The sequence below is a fragment of the Microtus oregoni genome, unplaced genomic scaffold, assembly GCF_018167655.1.
Source record: "Microtus oregoni isolate MIOR12 unplaced genomic scaffold, Mior012 000050F_007, whole genome shotgun sequence".
Classification (NCBI taxonomy): domain Eukaryota; kingdom Metazoa; phylum Chordata; class Mammalia; order Rodentia; family Cricetidae; genus Microtus; species Microtus oregoni.
Genome location: NW_024543231.1, coordinates 358,841 through 377,481, shown reverse-complemented (window position 1 = coordinate 377,481; position 18,641 = coordinate 358,841). Strand labels below are relative to the sequence as shown.

At 35.7% G+C, this 18,641-nt stretch overlaps 1 protein-coding gene across 1 annotated transcript in view; it reads left to right on the top strand.

The window, feature by feature from the left end:
• Positions 1 to 18,641, top strand: part of LOC121436922 (coagulation factor VIII-like) — a 145,037-nt gene that overhangs the window by 9,118 nt on the left and 117,278 nt on the right. Inside the window, exons 2-4 of the mRNA XM_041636819.1 lie at positions 5,420 to 5,541; positions 7,584 to 7,706; positions 15,363 to 15,575. Of these exons, the coding sequence (XP_041492753.1) occupies positions 5,420 to 5,541; positions 7,584 to 7,706; positions 15,363 to 15,575 (458 nt within the window). The remainder of the gene's footprint in view (positions 1 to 5,419; positions 5,542 to 7,583; positions 7,707 to 15,362; positions 15,576 to 18,641) is intronic.

The window sequence follows — 18,641 nt, the reverse complement described above, 5'->3', positions numbered from 1 at the left end:
TTCCTCAGAGTCATCACACGGAATCTGTGCTCTATAGGTAACCTAGCTGTACCTCATGTTGACAGCTTAACTTGGTAATATAAAAGTAATACAGGTAGTACTGGTTTTAAAGGCATAAAGGGGTCATGGAGAACAACTGATACTTGGCACTGTGAGTACCAGGAGAGGCCATTAGTGAAGATACAGCCTCAATAGCATTTGGAAGTCCAGGATTAAAGGATTCATGCAGGGACACTGAGGCTTGCTACCATGAAGAGAGCCTAAGAGAGGCTATTAGTAAAAGTGCGTGTAGATCTTTGCACCATGGTGCCTGCAGAAGGCAGAAAGGGCATCTGATCCCCTGGAGTTACAGATGGTTGTGAGCTGCCATGTGGTGCTGGGAATCGAACCTGGTATCTCTGGACGAGTAACTAGTTCTCTTAACTGCTGAACTATCTATTTCCCCAGTCCCTGTATTGTCTTTAACATTTAATATTTTAATATTGAGATTTAAAAGTTCTTTATATAGTCTCAATACTACAACTTTATACGATTTATATTATGTAACTATTATCCCATGCTGTGGGTAATCTTTTCACATTACTAATAGTATTCTTTCAAACTCAAAGTCTTTCATTTTGATGAAGTTTAATTTATCTGTTTTTTTTTTTTACCTTAGTTACACCTAGTTATACTTTTGACATAATACGTAAGAAATATTTGCCAGAGCCGGGCGATGGTGGCGCACGCCTTTAGTCCCAGCACTCGGGAGGCAGAGGTAGGCGGATCTCTGTGAGTTCGAGACCAGCCTGGTCTACAGAGCTAGTTCCAGGACAGGCTCCAAAGCCACAGAGAAACCCTGTCTCGAAAAACCAAAAAAAAAAAAAAAAATATTTGCCAGATCTTAGGCTTCATTTTCTTCTATGCAGTTTATATTTTTAACTCCTACATTAAGGCCTTTGATTCATTTAATACTTGTTTTTTTGTGTGTATGGTGTAAGAAAGGGATACAGGTTCATTTTATTGTTTGTATAGCCTGCAGTTGAATACCCCAAGTAGCAGCCCAGAGGACCAGGTACCTGGTATCATATTGAAAAGTTGGTCACTTATCTGTTTGTTCTTGTAAACAATTAATAGCGAGATGATTATACATCATGAAGTGCTTTGTATTTTAATGTAATCTAGTAGCCTGGCACAATGAATAATACTTTTGGTATAAAATTTTATTTAGGAGGGTTGGGAAGTGACTCACACAGTGAAGTGCTTGCTTTACAAGCATGAAGAAATGAGGTCATATCACCAGCATCCACATAAAGATTCTAACACTGGGGAAACAGAGATATGCAGATCCATGGAGCTTACTGTATAGCCAACTTATCTGAATCAGTGAGCTCCAGGTTGTCTAAAAAAAAAGATGGAATCCTGAGAGATGGCCCAGTGGTTGAGTTATTTCTGCTCTTACACAGGACACAAATTCAATTCCTAGCACTAACATTGTTGAACTTTAGAGTCCAACTACTGAAGAGGAGTCACCCCAAGAATACACTGTCACACCTCAATTGATGTAAAAGCAAGAGGATTTTAATTCTGCTGTGGTAGGGTCACTTAGCATTCAATAGCATTCAATGGCAAGGACCCCAAATGCCTGTTACAAGCCATTTTTTAAAGCGAAAAGCCATAGAAACAAGGGTGGGGGACTCGGGAGCAGTTTTCCAATTATTAGGATTGGCTTATTCAGAGGGGCTTCTAATAACAAGTGGTCTGAGCCAGGACTGGAGAGTGGTTGCCAGATCAGACGAGGCAACAGGGAACATCTGGGAATCATTCCGATTCCTTTTCAGGGACCAAGTCAAAACATTGGTAGACATCTGTGGGTTATCTTGTTTCAATTCTAGAAACGGAGCTCTATTTGGAGAATATCCGCAAGGTCATAGGAGATGGAAAGTTTCCAACATTTCAGTACATGCATGTATTCCCAGGGAGGTGTGGGGGGAAGCACTAAGGCACTCAGAAATGGCCTCAAAATTGTCTTAAAGTCCTACAGCTTGATGGCTCACCACTTGTGACTCCAAGTCTACAGGATCCAAAGCCATCTTCTGGCCTCTGTGGGTACCTGCACTCATGTGGCATACACTCACACAGACACATAAAGATAAAAATAAGATAGAGAGAGATAGAAGACAACCAACATCAACATCTGACCTCTATATTTACACACACACACACACACACACACACACACGAACACAAGTACACACATTATACCACCCACACTAAAAATGAACCTAATGAAGTAAATAATTCATTAGCAGGATGTCACATGTATTTACTAGAAAAAAGTAGATTTTTTGTTTTAACATTAGCATTTTGTAATCTAGATTATTTTGACAACAGGATAAACGGACTCTAAACACATCCTGACAGACTCTGCCAAAGTTTAAAATAAACAGCTAAGGAAATTCAAATTTACACTATCTGTTCCTGCAGCTGCTCAACTTCTTCTAAGCAAAGGTCAGAAAATATAATGGTTTTCCAACTGGTTTTAGATAAAATTTGAAAGAAAAATTCATGTCAGGAATAATTATTGCCAAGTACATTTGGCAGAATTTATATATCAAATTCCAACGGAAATACAAACAACAATCCCAAATGTTAAGAGGAAGCAAAGTTAGAATGGATTTAAAACATTTTTTTCTATAATGTTTTGTGCTTCTTCAACAGTGGAAATTTTCCATATAATTAACGTGTAGTATGAAGATCTTCTTACACTCACTAATATGTCTCTATCCCAGAAAGAAAACAAAGATATTTGTTGCTGAACACAATCTTATATAACAGGAATAGTTTGTATATAACCGAACCCTGTGCAATTTTTCTTTTAATATATTGAACAATTAGTATTGGTTAAAGTTTGGCCCATTGGGGGGGGCATTATTTACTCCACCATTATATATCAATGCCACCAACAAATGGATTGTGGTATACCAATAGTCAATTTTTTATACTAGTGTATGATGTTGACCTATCTATAAAAGGCCAGGTGAGTGCCTCTCCTGGAAACTAGTCATCATCAGGTATCTCCTGTAAGGCCATGAGTGTGATGAGGCAAAAAGGGATAAGAGGGGTTCCTAGCCTCCTGTTTATACAGTTATCTTAGCTCTCTAACCATGAAGTTCCCCCATGCATTTCTCTGCAAAGAAATTCTATTTATTGGAAGAATTTCCTTAAAAACCCCTGGTCTTTGGCCCACAGCCACTATAGAATGTCTTTTGTCAAGGCCTTCAGTTGGCAGAGCCAGTCAACTGGCTCTCGGGTATCTTGGAAACCCTGGAATGGAGTGAAATTCAGGGCTAAGTGGAAGAGTGGGCCAGAAGAATATGATACGGGTGAAGCCAGCCCCACTTTGCCCTGCTTGGTCAGAGTCCTTGACAGAGGTCTCTGAAAAACTAAGTATCAGTTCAGATATTTGACTGTTAAGAAGACTGTTAAGCATTGAAAGCCAGCAGAGTCCAGCTCTGCTGACTTCCTCCCAGGGTTTGGTTAGGTTGCCTTGGAGGAGTAGCAAAAGGTACTTAGAAAATTTCTAGTCTGAGGTTACAGAATGAATTCACATGATTGCAGTTCCAGTTATGTCTCTTTATTGTTCTGTTTTAATTCTAATTTTCTTGTCTTAATTGTCTATAATTTCTTAGCTCTAATTCTCTGTATCAATTCTAATTCCAATTCTCTGTTACAAATCTCTATTTCAATTTATTCTTGTTCTAATTACTCAATATTCTTCTTCTTTTTCTTCATTTTCCTTCATTCTTTATCCTTCTACATTCTTTACTCTTCCAGTCTTCTTTTTTCTGCTGGTACAAATTCCCAAGCATATACATATACACATATACATGCATACATACACATACACACATGCACAAATCCATTCATTAGAAACTTGTTAGTAATAAAAATCTGCAAGGAAAATTCTCAGGGACACAGGTGTTCTTTGAAGATAGGCAGCAAAATTTATCAGCTAGTTTGTAGCTAACCACAGCTGCAGCTGTGAGGAGGTTTGGGCCATCTCTTAAAGGGGCCACTACAGGTTACAAAGGGAGAAAACTAAAACATTGAGAGATCTAAGGAAGAGACAGAGACTAACATGGTTAGTCAGTTGGGTGCTATTGGTCTCTTGAAGGACTATCAAATAACAAGGCCAGACACCTGCAATACCACTCTAATTAATCATAAATCTTTCAAGGACTTAGATCTAGTAAGGCCAGACACCTGCAGTTCAGCTCTGTGGAAGTTCCTCCTGTGATCTCTCCACAAGGACTTTCTTCTGGTCAAATAATCCTGCTAAGGAATTAATTATAAAGAACAGACTTCTAAGTTGTTTTTTATTGCAGTGCGGGACAAAAGGTTTGACTGTCTTATTTTATTTGCCAGATTAGTTTTTTTTGGGGGGGGGGAAGTCATCCTAACAGAACACAGGAAAATTGTGCCCAACATATGAGGAATACATTGCTTAAGAGTCACAAAACTGAGTTAGAAGTGGAGCATGTTATCACACAACAGAATTTGCAGTTAGAGACAGCCAGCTATTCAAAATGCAATATTTTTCATGGCTGTGCTTATGTGAATTTAACCTCCATCATATGCGTAAATGTCTGGTGGGCTGGTCTTCTAAATGTCAGCTGATTTACATAACCTTGCAGATCCCATGAATTCCCCCTTTTTCATTTAATAAATGCAGTTTATGAATTTCTCTCTGGGGAATGCATACTTCAGGTCCTAAGTGTCTGAGGATGACTGGAAGAATGATAATGATGTTGAAATTAATAATCAACAATCTATATTGATAGTTAATCAATAATTTGTATTTATAATCAATATTTATAATTATCAATTTATGTCTATAATTAATAATAAGTCAACAATCCATATTGATGGCAAGCAGAGGACTAGTTTAACCATCTTGTAGTTGTATATGAATTCATAATATCTCTGATTTATAGTAAGGCAGAGGAGTTATATAGGAATCTACAATAATTTGTATGACATGGTGTGGTTAAACATGTCCAAATGTTAGGATTTTGAGTTATCAAAAAAGAATGGTTGAACATAGAATGTTAGTTTTATTAGTCTTTGGTTAATTGTATTAGATTTGATTAATTTGTATTTTGATTGAGCATTGTTAAAGGGTTTTTATTAAATGTTTTATTCATTTAGTAGACTGAAAGTATATTGATCAAGAAGATATCTCCATTAAAATCAGAAGCATTTTTAGTTTATATTTAAGAAATGACCAAAGGGAATATAGAATCCTAAGCTCATAACTGAATAGCAAGAATCATTGTTCTATCAGTTTATTAGAATTTTATTAATGTCAAACTTTGAACTTTTGAAAGCTTACTATAACAATATCAAAAATGAATGATCTTTTCTTTTCTTCATCCAGATTTCTTCCTAGAATGCCAACATCTTTTCCATTCAACACCTCCATCATGTACAAAAAGACGGTATTTGTAGAGTACATGGACCACCTTTTCAGCATTGCCAAGCCCAGGCCACCCTGGATGGGTAATGAAAACAATATTAAATGCTAATTATGATGTTAGTTAACTCATTTCCTAGCAAATATCCCTAACCTCAGGGCTGTACTTAGAAAGTGTGGTCACCAAAGGATATATTCTTTAACCAGATGTCCTTAACTGCTACTTTCAGGAAAATAAACTGACTGAATTTTATGTCTCCTCTGCTTGGCTTCTACAAGCTTGGTCTTGGATTATTTCCTTTTCTTTTTCTCTTTAATCCAGTTTTATCTTCTATAGTTTGAAACGTTACATTTTTGTCTATGTTCTAATAACTCCACTTCTATATTTAATTTTGACCCATTCTAAATATCAACTCTTTATCTCCACTTAGATGTCAAATGAGCATGTAAAAAGACAAGATATTTATTGCATTAACAATGTTTTTATCAATGCTAGAGATCTAACCTAGGATCTTGCACATGTTCAGCAATTGCTTTACTACTGAACAACACCACCATTACCTGTCTTAGAATTGATGCTGAGAATTTTTTTTAAATATTTATTTATTTATTTATTATGTATACAATATTCTGTCTGTGTGTACGCCTGCTGGCCAGAAGAGGGCACCAGACCTCATTACAGATGTTTGTGAGCCACCATGTGATTGCTGGGAATTGAACTCAGGACCTTTGGAAGAGCAGGCAATGCTCTTAACCTCTGAGCCATCTCTCCAGCCCCTGATGCTGAGAATTTTATAGGTGACAAATACTCTCATATTTGAAGTCTTTGAGCCTTGATTGAGATTTTTTTTCATATAGTAGGCATAAACTGTTCTTCAACCGTTGGCCCATGACCCCTGTGCAGCCTATATGAAAGAAGGCTAGGAATGTGTAAGATTTACCTTTGAGGATTTCTTTGGAAAACATTTTTGGTATGTTCCCTACTGAAAGATGGGAGGGAGGCCACTTGAGAAGGAGGATTAGGAAAAGAAGCCAGGAAATGTATGAAGCTGCCAACAAAAGTACTTTTACTTACTGAAGTTTTTTGTGGAGAGGCTCTTCAAAACTTAGCAGGAGGATTAAGGGAGCTTTAAGATTCAGAAAACATCGTGCTGCAGAGATGGATCAGAAGGACAAGTGAGATTGTTCAGAGGTTAAGAGCTCTTGTTACTCTTGCAGAGGCCCTGGGTTCAATTTCTAGTACCTACATGGTAGTTCACAAACATCTGGAACTCCACTTCTAGATCCCGCACCCTCTTCTGACTTCCTTGGGCACCAAGCACACATATGGTGCACAAAGGCTTGCAAACAAAACACTTATACACATAAAATAAAACAAATAATAAAAAAGATTCAGAGGACATCAAAGTTTGTCATTTAAAAGGAAGAGATTGTTAACATCTACAAACATTAGTGTCTGTTAGTATTTGGACATTACTAGAAAAGATTTAGGCAAGAAAGAAATTTCACAGAATGCAACTAAAAATTGTGGTCATTTTGGAAAATCAAAGCTATTTCATATTTTCATGTCACTGACTCCAACTCATTCAATAAACCATTTATAAGTATCTTATAAAGATATCCACAGACTATAACTCTTAATTTCCTCTTGATTTCTGTATTTTGGACTATCTATCCATTTGTCATAACTGAAATTAAATCATAGGAATCACCTATGATCTCTTCATTTTTCTCCCTCCCTTCTTCCCATAAGGTCCTACATATTATGTTCCCTGTATACATCTCTAATCTTATTTTTTATTATTGTACTGGTCATTCACATAAATTCAGTCATACTATTCAACTATGCCAGATTTATTTATGCCTCAAGACTTTCGCATTTGTTTTATTTGCTTTTAATGTTATTCTCCTAGATCGTTGAATTAATGAAACACTGAATGACTTATCACAAATAATTTCTCAGAACAACCCTGAGGCTGAACTAAAGTTAGTAGAAAGCATAACTGCTATTTATCAGTTTCAAAGTGGCATGCTTTTCCACTGTGACTTTAATTCTCTCTTTTATAATGACAGGCTCTCTGGTATGTTATCTTTCAAGTAATTTTTGAGGGACATCTCATTTTAACAGGTCTGCTGGGTCCTACCATTTGGACTGAGGTTCATGACACTGTGGTCATTACCCTTAAAAACATGGCTTCTCATCCTGTCAGTCTTCATGCTGTTGGTGTTTCCTACTGGAAATCTTCTGAGGGTGAGTCAAATTCTTTCCTATTGTCCTGCCATTCCAATTGTAGAAAGATGAGAAGCATGTTCTTGGTAATAAGGGCCATGTTTCTCCATTTTGGATTGCTATAAAATAAACACTTATCTGGACACCTTACAAAGTAAGAGGATTATATTATTAATAGTTCTGAGTTCTAAAACCATCAGCCTTCATGACATCTTCACGCCATATAGTATAATAAGTGATCATAAATATAAATTTATGAAACAATGAGCCAAAATTAACCTTTCCTTCTTAAATGTCTCAAAACTATTACATTGGAACCAAATATCCAATACAAGAAACTTAGAGGACATGTCTAAACAGTGTTATACCTGGAATTGTATTAATTCTTTTGTATATAAATATATTGAAATTTAATCATCATAGTAGCAGTAATTACTTATATGTACTACATTCAAGGCCATATGCTTTCCAATGGCAGAATCAGGTCCATAAGTGGGCCTATCTAACCCTAAAACTTGTTGTGCTCTGAACCACTATTCCACAGTACAAGGATTTGTATAGATAATGCTTAATTTTGGTTTATATAACTAGAAAGTTCCATGAAATGAACTGAGTGTGACTGGGGACCAAGGATACAATGATACCTTCAGCATCATTTTTCTCACATTTTTTGCTCTATATTCCTTCTGTTTTGGTTTTATTATTTGCCAGACTTCTTTAACATTATGACAAATATAGCTACTGAAAACTTGCTTTGATTTTTACAGATGGTGATGATGATAATGAAATCTTTTCCTATATGTCTTGACGTTGAGCAATATGGAAGGCTTTAGAGGAAGAAGGAACATTAGCCTTATTTAACCTGCCTATGGAAAGTTCTTGTCACACAAGATAGAAAGTTTCACTAATATAAACTTCTATAAGTAGTTCCTGAGAAAGGCAAAGACTCAAGAAGCAAAGTGAACTGTAATTGAGGCTTCCAGAATTTACAATCTGGTGTTAGTTCTACCATTCGCATCTCAAAGTTACTAGAATGTAAATATTTCAAAATAGGTTCATTGTATACATTTGTTGTTTCTCTAGCATGTAACGTAATATCTAGTATATAGTCCTTGCTTTACATAAGAACAAAGGTATAGAAAACACCATTTTCTTTATGTTCCTCACTCATTAGAATTACTTCTTATGGAAGCAGGGATATAGCTTAGTGATACAGCACTTGTCTAGCACATGTTTTATTCTTAATATTGGGAATAGAGAAGCCTCCAAAAATTGCTAATAAAGCTTGATGGTACACACCTCTAATCTCAGCATTCATGAGACTGAACCAGGAAGATCACTGTAAGTTCTAGGCCAACCTGAGCCGTAAAATAAGACCCTGTATTTAAAAAAATTGCCCCTTCTAACTATATTTCAAACAGAATATGCTATTTTTTAAAGTCCAAATCTCCATGGTCTAGGTGATTGGTCTAGAGATAAGCAGTTGATCCATGTTTCCCATCTTATTGGTCACAGTTAATTGGCCTAGAGATCAGTATCTTACCTAATTAAGCTAGGACAAAAACAGACCCTTGTTTAGGACTTTAAAAATTTTGAGAAAGGTTCTATTATTAACAGATAACCCTGTAAGTTTTAGGACAAAGTGAAGTTCTTAGTTCTTCATGGATTCCATGTTACCCCCAAATGGCCATTATGAAATTCAAATCATGAAAAATGTCCCCCATAGTCTCCAGTATTTGACCAATTGATCCCCAATTGGTGATGTTAGGGGAGGTGATGGAACTGTTAGGACATAGAATCTTTCTGGAGGAAATATCTCGCTGGAAATAGGCTTTGAGAGTTTATGCCCTCACCCCTACCTCTAGTTAGCTCTACTTCCTTTGTGCAATTTAGATATGATCTCTCACCTATCTTCTACGGATGCATGTGTCAATGTATTCCCTTCCATTATTGACATTTAGCCCACTGGAAGTATAAGCCAAAATAAATTCTTCCTTAAATTATCTTTGTTCATGCTATTTTATCATGAAAAAAGGTGACTCTGGTTGTGTCAAATTGATAATAAAAACTAACCAGGACAGATGGTGTATGCTAAACATCCAGTATTACTATAATGTTGCTGTAGTTAATGTTTTTACTCTTTGGGGGCCCACCACCCAGCTCCCAAATACATACACAGAGACTTATTCTTACTTATGAATGCCTGCCCTTAGCTTGGCTTGTTTCTAGCAAGCTTTTCTAACTTAAATTATCCCATTTATTTTTAACTTTATTTTGCCTTTGGGCTTTTTAGCTTTCTTATGTTTTTCTTTCATTCTTACTCTATAGCTGGCTGGGTGGCTGGGTGACTAGACTCTGGTATCCTTCTCTCCTCTTTTTCCCTAGATTTCTCCTCCTATTTATTCTCTCTGCCTGGCAATCCCATCTATCCATTTCCTGTATAGCTTGGCCATACAGCTTTATTAGATCAATCAGGTGTTTTAGGCAGGCAAATTAACACAGCTTTACAGAGTTAAAAGATGCAACATAAAATAGTGCATCATTAAGCAAATATTTTGCAGTATAAACAAATATATCACATTTTAAACTAATATTCCACAAAACTTTGCTATTTATATTCAAATCCCTGTGTTCTCCCTTTGGAGCCAGACTGAGAGTCCTAAAACTCCTATTGTGTCAGTCTTCCTCTGCCCAGAAGTTTTCTAAAGAAGATCAAATCTCATAGTTTGGAGATGAAATAGAATTCTCATTTTTCTTTAGATTCTGACTTTTATAAGGAAAGGGCTTATGATCAGTTAAGAGCCATATAGCAGAAGATCAAGATGAGATCATTAAAATAATTTGGCCTTGGCCCCCACTCCAGCTAGCTTCTGCTTAACTTCACAGTGTAGCAAGGAGTGACTAGGATGCCAGTACTATCAATATAGTCTATAACATTTTAAAATCAAGGAAATCATTAATAATTATTGATGTATGTGTTCTATATTACATACTCTAAGTTGTCATTCTGAAATGGAAAGGCCTTAACTTGGAAATTTTCAGACTAATATGACCAGATAATAAAGAAACTTCCTTCCCTTTGGTGATGCTTAATGAAAGAGATGGAATTTGAAAAAATTCTTTAAAGAAAGGTATATTTGTATGCTCCTGAAAGTTTCCCTATTTTTACTGTAGAAACTTCCTAGTGCATAAATCTAATGAAAGGCGCCTGCTAGAATAGTGGTTTGTCAATCTTGTTGATTTTCTCCAGGAACCAGCCTTTTGTTTCATTGATTCTTTGGATTGTTTTCTGTGTTTCTTTGTTGTTGATTTCAGCCCTCAGTTTGATTATTTCCAGTCTTCTAGTCCTCCTGGGTGAATCTGCTTCTTTTTTTTCAAGAGCTTTCAGGTGGGCTGTTAAGTCTCCAATGTGTGCTTTCTCCATTTTCTTTATGTGGGCACTTAGTGCTATGAACTTTCCTCTTAGCACTGCTTTCATAGTGTCCCAAATGTTTGGGTATGTTGTGTCTTTATTTTCATTGAATTCAAGGAAGACTTTAATTTCTTTATTTCTTCCTTGACCCAGGGGTGGTTCAGTAGTTGATTGTTCAGTTTCCATGAGTTTATAGGCTTTCTGAGATTAGAATTGTTGTTAAATTCTAACTTTATTCCATGGTGATCCGATAGTACACAGGTGGTTACTACAATTTCTTTGTATCTATGGATGTTTGCTTTGTTACCAATTATGTGATCAATTTTTGAAAGGGTTCCATGCGAATCTGAGAAGAAAGTATATTCTTTTCTGTTTGGGTGGAATGTTCTATAGATGTCTGTTAAGTCCATTTGGTTCATTACATCTGATAGTTCTCTTATTTCTCTGCTAAACTTCTGTCTGGTTGACCTGTCCATTGATGAGAGAGGAGTACTGAAATCTCCTACTATTAGAGTGTGGGGTTTGATGTATGCTTTGAGTTCTATTAATGTTTCTTTTACATATATGGGTGCTTTTATATTAGGGGCGTAGATATTCAGGATTGAGACTTCCTCCTGTTGAATTGTTCCTGTTATGAGTATAAAGTGTCCATCTCCATGTCTTCTGATTGATTTTAGTTTGAAATCAAGTTTGTTAGATATTAGTACAGCCACACCCGCTTGTTTCTTTGGTCCATTTGATTGGAAAAACCTTTCCCAACCCTTTACTCTGAAGTAGTGTCTGTCTTTGAGCTTGAGGTGTGTTTCTTGTAAACAGAAGAATGTTGGATCCTGTTTTCATATCCAATCTCTTACTCTGTGCCTTTTTATAGGTGAATTCAGTCCATTGATATTAAGTGATATTAATGACCAGTGGTTGTTAACTCCGGTTATTTTTCTGGTGGTAGTGTTTGTGTGTTTCCCTTCTTTGAGTTGTGCTGGTGGAGGGTTGTCAGATGCCTGCGTTATTATTATGGATGTTGTTGGCTTCCTTGGTTTGTGATTTTTCTTCTAGTATTTTCTGTAAGGCTGGGTTTGTGGCTACGTATTGTTTAAATCTGTTTTTATTCTGGAATATCTTGTTTTTTCCATTGATCGTGAATGCAAGCTTTGCTGGGTATAGTAGTCTGGGCTTGCATCCATGGTCTCTTAGTGTCTACAGCACATCTATCCAAGACCTTCCAGCTTTCATTTTTTTCCATTGAGAAGTCAGGTGTAATTCTGATAGGTTTCCCTTTATATGTTACTTGACCCTGTTCCCTTGCAGCTCTTAATATTTGTTCTTTATTCTGTATGTTTTGATTATTATATGGTGAGGGGATGCTTTTTTTGATCCAGTCTATTTGGTGTTCTGTATGCTTCTTGTACCTTCATAGGAATATCCTTCTTTACGCTGGGAAAGTTTTCTTTTATAATTTTGTTGAATATATTTTCTGGGCTTTTGAACTGTAATTCTTCTCCTTCTTCTACCTCTATTATGCTTAGGTTTGGTCTTTTCATGGTGTCCCAGATTTCCTGGATGTTTTGTGTTAAGAATTTGTTGGATTTGTTGTGTTCTTTAATCAATGAGTTTATTTCCTCTATAGTATCTTCAGTGTCTGAGATTCTTTCTTCTATCTCTTGTATTTTGTTGGTTATACTTGTCTTTGTAGTTCTTGTTTGTTTACCCAGATTTTCTATATCCAGCCTTCCCTCGGTTTGTGCTTTCTTCATTGCCTCCATTTCACTTTTTAAGTCTTGAACTGTTTCCCTTACCTGTTTGGTTGCTTTTTCTTGCTTTCCCTGGGTATCTTTGGGAGATTTAGTCATTTCTTCTACCTTTTTGTTTGTCTTCTCTGTTTCTTTCTTTTTAAAAAAAATATTTAGTCATTTATTTTATATATATATATATACATATATATGTATATGTATATATATGTATATATATATATAATATTCTGTGTTCATGTATGCCTGTAGGCCAGAAGAAGGCACCAGACCTCATTACAGCTGGTTGTGAGCCACCATGTGGTTGCTGTAAATTGAACTCCAGACCTCTTGAAGAGCAATGCTCTTAATCGCTGAGCCATCTCTCCAGCCCTCTTCTGCATTTCTTTAAAGCAGTTTTTCACATCCTGTTTAAGGTCCTCTATTATTTTCATAATGTTACGTTTAAGTCATTTTCTTCTACTTCTTCTGGAATAGGGTGTTCAAGTCTTCTTGTTGTGTGATTCCTGAATTCTAGTGTTATATTGCCTTTCAGGTTGTTGGAGGAATTCTTGCATTGGCACCTGCCCATCTCTTCCTTCAAATGCAGCCAGGAGAGTCTTGGTATCTTGGTTCAATATATGCTGTGACTGACACTCTGGGTGGATCTCCTCAGTGCAGGAGCAAGAACTGTTCCTGGACCAAGGATCTTGCAGGCAATAGGGCAGGTTTGGGGAGGCAGGGTCATGTGCAGCAAAGAAGCCCCTGCAGCAGGAGTTGGAGGGGCCCTGTGCTCCTCCAGGGATGGCACACACTCACCAGTCTGATTTGATCTCCAAGAAATATTTTAAAAATACGTATCCAGGGCATATTTGTTATTCAGTTGAGTTGAATTAGGCTAAAGATGCAAGAATGGAGGCAATATTACTGGCTTACAGAATCGGAGGTCTCAACAAGAACATAATTTTCACTACTTACTTTAGGACTGGGGGTCAAGCACCTCTGGAAGATATAAGATTTTATAGCTGCTCCTTTTTAATCATTCAAATGTCTACTGTGTGTGTGTCTCTGTGTGTGCACGTTCATGTAGGTACATGTGTGTGCTAAACAGGTCATAGGCCCTAGGAGAGAACCTAGCACTTTTCTACTAAATAGACATACTGAACCTTCTTCTAATGACTTAATGATATACCCATATGTTAGTGCATCTCTCAGGGAAGCTTCCTTTTTTTTTTAGTAGATGGCTATTAACACAGAGACCCATACTGGTCAAGGTGCAGAGAATGAGAGACTGTGGAATGCTCATCCCTAAACATTGCCTTCACCCAAGACTCAGGGAATATTGCAGGGAAAATAAAAGAACAAAAAGCTTGCAAGAGCCAGAGGCAGTGGATAACTACAAAGAAGGCTGTTGTGCATATGAATTCACAGTGGTTGTGGGTTGTGACAGCCTATCTTTTTGTGTTTTGATTTGTTTATCGAGACAGGTTATCTCTGTAAGCCCCGGACGTCCTGGAAATTGCTCTGTAGACCAGGCTGTCCTTGAACTCAGAGATCCACCTGCCTCTGCTTACAGAGTGCTGGGATTAAAGACATGTATCTCCACTGCCTGGCTGAGTTTACCATTTTTTAACAGTAATTTTGGGCATAAAAATTAGGTCCTCATGCTTTTTTTAATATAAAGAGAATTTTTATTGACAATGTTGCTGTATTTGGTGTTTTTAATCTTTGGGGCTTCACCATCCACCTCACAAATAAATACACGGAAACTTATTCTTACTTATGAATGCCCAGCCTTAGCTTGTTTCTAGCCAGCTTTTGTAACTTAAATTATCCCATTTCCCTTTAACTACATTTTGCCTCTGGACTTTTAGCTCTTTTTATTCCATATATTTTTCCTTCCTTCATACTCCGCAACTGACTAGGTGGTTGGACCCTGGTGTCCTCCGCTTCTCCTTTTCTCATTCCTAGATCTTTCCGTTCTTCTCCTATTTATCCTCTCTGCCTGGCAGCCTCACCTCTCCCTCTTTCCTGCCTTGCTGTTGACCATTCAGCTCTTTATTAAACCAAACAGGTGTTTTTGTTAGGCAAAGTAACACAGCTTCACAGAGTTAAACAAATGCAACAAAAAAGAATGCAATACATCTTTGCATCATTAAACAAATGTTCCACAGCATAAATGAATATAACACATCTTAAACTAATATCCCACAAGTTGCTTATGTTTTGGAGGTACAGTGTAATGTTTTGACACAATGTGGTTTAAAACTTAAAAGTTATTTTTTCATATATATATATATATATACTAAATAGATATATTCAATGTTTTAAATATTCCACAATATATATCTATACTAAACATCATATACTATACCATTACTATTTATACTCCTTGAAAAATTTATCATTCTTTATGGTGAGAGCTTTCAAAATCTTGGAAGTCTATTATGTAGACTCTATTATCATCTATGAGTGTAACATGTTTCTGAGTTGACAATAGACACACACACAAAAAAACAATTTTATGCCTTCTTCCTTTAGGAGCTGAATATGAAGATCAGACAAGTCAAAGGGAAAAGGAAGATGATAAAGTTTTTCCTGGTGAAAGTCATACATATGTATGGCAGGTCCTGAAAGAGAATGGTCCAATGGCTTCTGACCCTCCATGTCTCACCTATTCATATCTATCTCATGTGGATCTGGTGAAAGATTTGAATTCAGGCCTCATTGGAGCTTTGCTAGTGTGTAAAGAAGGTAATTAAATTTAAATTCTTTGCTCTGAAAAGGGGGGCCTTCCCCCTGGACATAGTCATAGAAAGGATAATAGTCCAGTTTTTTAAAGCAATAATATCTATTCTGTGTAATTCAGTGAACTCATTCTATGTAATACAGTGAACTCTAGCTCAAGAACATCTGTGATCTGCAATTAGGTCGCTACTTCCAAATAATTGCTTTATTCCACTGAAATCTGTAGGTTATCTCAGCAGGGTTTCTTCTCTCCTTTACTTTTTGAAAACTTTGAATTTTCTTAAAAGTTTCTTGGAGGCAAAGCACATTTGTCTTTGTGATCAATGACATATTGACTGGTTCAGGTGGTTATTTTGTCAACCAAAGGTGTACACAAATATGAGAAAATATGTATTTACTCATGACATGTTATTCTAATATTGTTTATAGTTTAATAGCATAAACTTATAAAACTTACTATATTTTGATTTTAATTATTTTTTGTGGAAAATCTGCTTAATTTGAGCTTTTTTGTTTTAGTTATCTATTGCTCAATAACTCCATAATTTGGTGGAGCAGTAATAATATTTTTCTGATAGTTTTCTTTGATGCCATGGAATTTGAAACTGTCTTGTGTATGGATATAATAGTATTATAGTAAAAAATGGTCAGAGCTGAGATTACCTCAAAAGAATTTCATATGTCTTATATCTATGATTGATAGGCTTAACTAAGATAATCTCCACATGGTGTTTTAGAGTAAGCAATACACCCTTGTATTTTATATGGTCCAGACATTTTATATGGTCTCAAAAAAGAGTTCACTGGAAAGATGCATTACGTTTCTAATCACTTCTTTTTCATTCTGTTATGTCATACCACTAAAGCTGGTCCATAGGACTCCATATTTTTATGGGGATGAACAAAGAATCTAGGAACATACTGTTTCTGAATAATAATGAATGTGTTTCAGAAGAGGGGGAGAAGACTATAGTGTATAATTACTTCATTTAGAAACTTGACCTTTCTTATATTGAGTTCAGTTTAATAGCCACAATTAATAACAAAGCCCATAATGTGTTATTTGTGTGATGTAAATAATGATGACACATATAACATACAAGTAAGTTTACAAGCAAATAGTTTGACAGAATTAAATTATCGCTAGAGGTCTAGTTCTGGATAAGATGGAGCAAACACATTTTGCTCTTTGCCTTTGACTACATTCAGTTATTTGATAAAAAATTGATAAAAATTACAACCTAACTCTTTGAAACTTCTAAAAGTAAGTAAAACACTTTACAGATAAGGGAAAACACCAGAATTCAAAGGATCAGCAAATTGATAGACCTTTTTCTCCTTGTAGCTTCAAGCATAGCTTGAAACTTGGCAATGAATACTGTGCTTCCAGGAACTGGAAAGGTATCTTTTAGTGCTCAGAGGATGAGGAGAAATAACTGTTTTTAGTCATTTCCTCCATTCTTTCATGCACCAACTCCAGCTATGTCCATGGCAGAGACAATGGCTGGCAACAGAAGCCTACAGGAACCAAAATCAAAAAACAAGGATATGGTTAAGATGTAACAGTTGACATCTTCTGATTAAGGAACCAAAAAGAGATAGCTCTGAAAAATAAAAAGATTAGAAAAAAAGACCCTCATACCTTCTCCCTTCATCATCTCTTTCTAGTCCCCTTTCTCAACATATCTTTTTTTGCTTCTGCTTTCATACACACACATATATTAAACACACACACCCAAAAGACAGAAAACTTGCAATATTTGTTTTTCTGAGTCTGGCTTATTTCCAGTGGCATCCATCTTCTTGCTGATGACATAATTTTATTCTTTTTCTTTGTGGCTGAATAAAACTCACAAATATACCACAAAAAAATAATAAAGGAAAGATTTCACATCCATAAAGGTATGCAAAAGAAATTGAATTTGCCTCCAACTATCATATAACTCATGTAAATGACAGTGAAAACTTAAATATGCATTTTAATATCTCAAAGAACCAATAAAATATTATATGATGCTATATAATAAAGTTAAAATAGAGAAATTAAGATGTTAAAATAAAACATAAAAGGTGAAAGAAACAAAAATGCAAGAAAAAACATAAAAAGATGACAAATTTATATCTAAACATAAGTAATTGTATGAGATGTAAATTATCTAAATACATTAAGACCAGAAACTATCACACTGTACATAAAAAGCATGAACTGCTTTTATATTTTGTTTCCAAGAAGCACATTTCAATAACAATAGCATAGGTTCCAAGCATAAGGATGGGAAAAAGACATACAAAGTAAACATGAATATAGAGAAAATTGGAATACTGTGAATACTTATGGCAGAGGGGTACTGCCATAAGTATAAATATAAAGATCTATGCAATAAAAATGAGAGTTCAAAAATAAACCCATAAATGTATGGTCATTTGATTTGGTAGATGCTAGCTTCTTCACAATGTTGGAAGATCTGGCTATACCCATGAAAAACAAATAATGAAATTGGGCTTTTTCTCATATTGCATACAACATTTAACCCAAAAGTAGATCAAAGATATAATACAAAAAAATTAAAAGAAAACACAGTGTCAAAATTTCATAACTATAGTTTTACCAATCATTTTTAGATAACCCATCAAGCTTTTGAACTTTAAAGTATATTAAGAAAATAACAAAGATAATGCTTAGAATACGAGAAAATATTTGAAAATCGTGTTTGATAAGTGAGATATAACTGGATTATGCAAGGAAAACTTAAAGTCAATGATAAGACAACTTGGTTTTTTAAATGGGTAAAAGATCTGTAAGGATATGTATCCAAAGAAAAAGTGCAAATAGTCTCTGGAGATTTATCTCAGTGGTAGAGCCCTTGCATAGCATGTGAAAGGCTCCTAGTTTCCATCCCCACCACAACAAAAATAAATAAAAGAATCAAAAAATATAGAAATGGCCAGCAAGCACACAAGACACCAATACCATTAGCCATTAAGGAGGACTAAATCAAAATAAAAATGAGATACCACTTCACATCCACTAATATGGATCTACAGTTTTTAGAATAAGAAAAATAAAGGCTG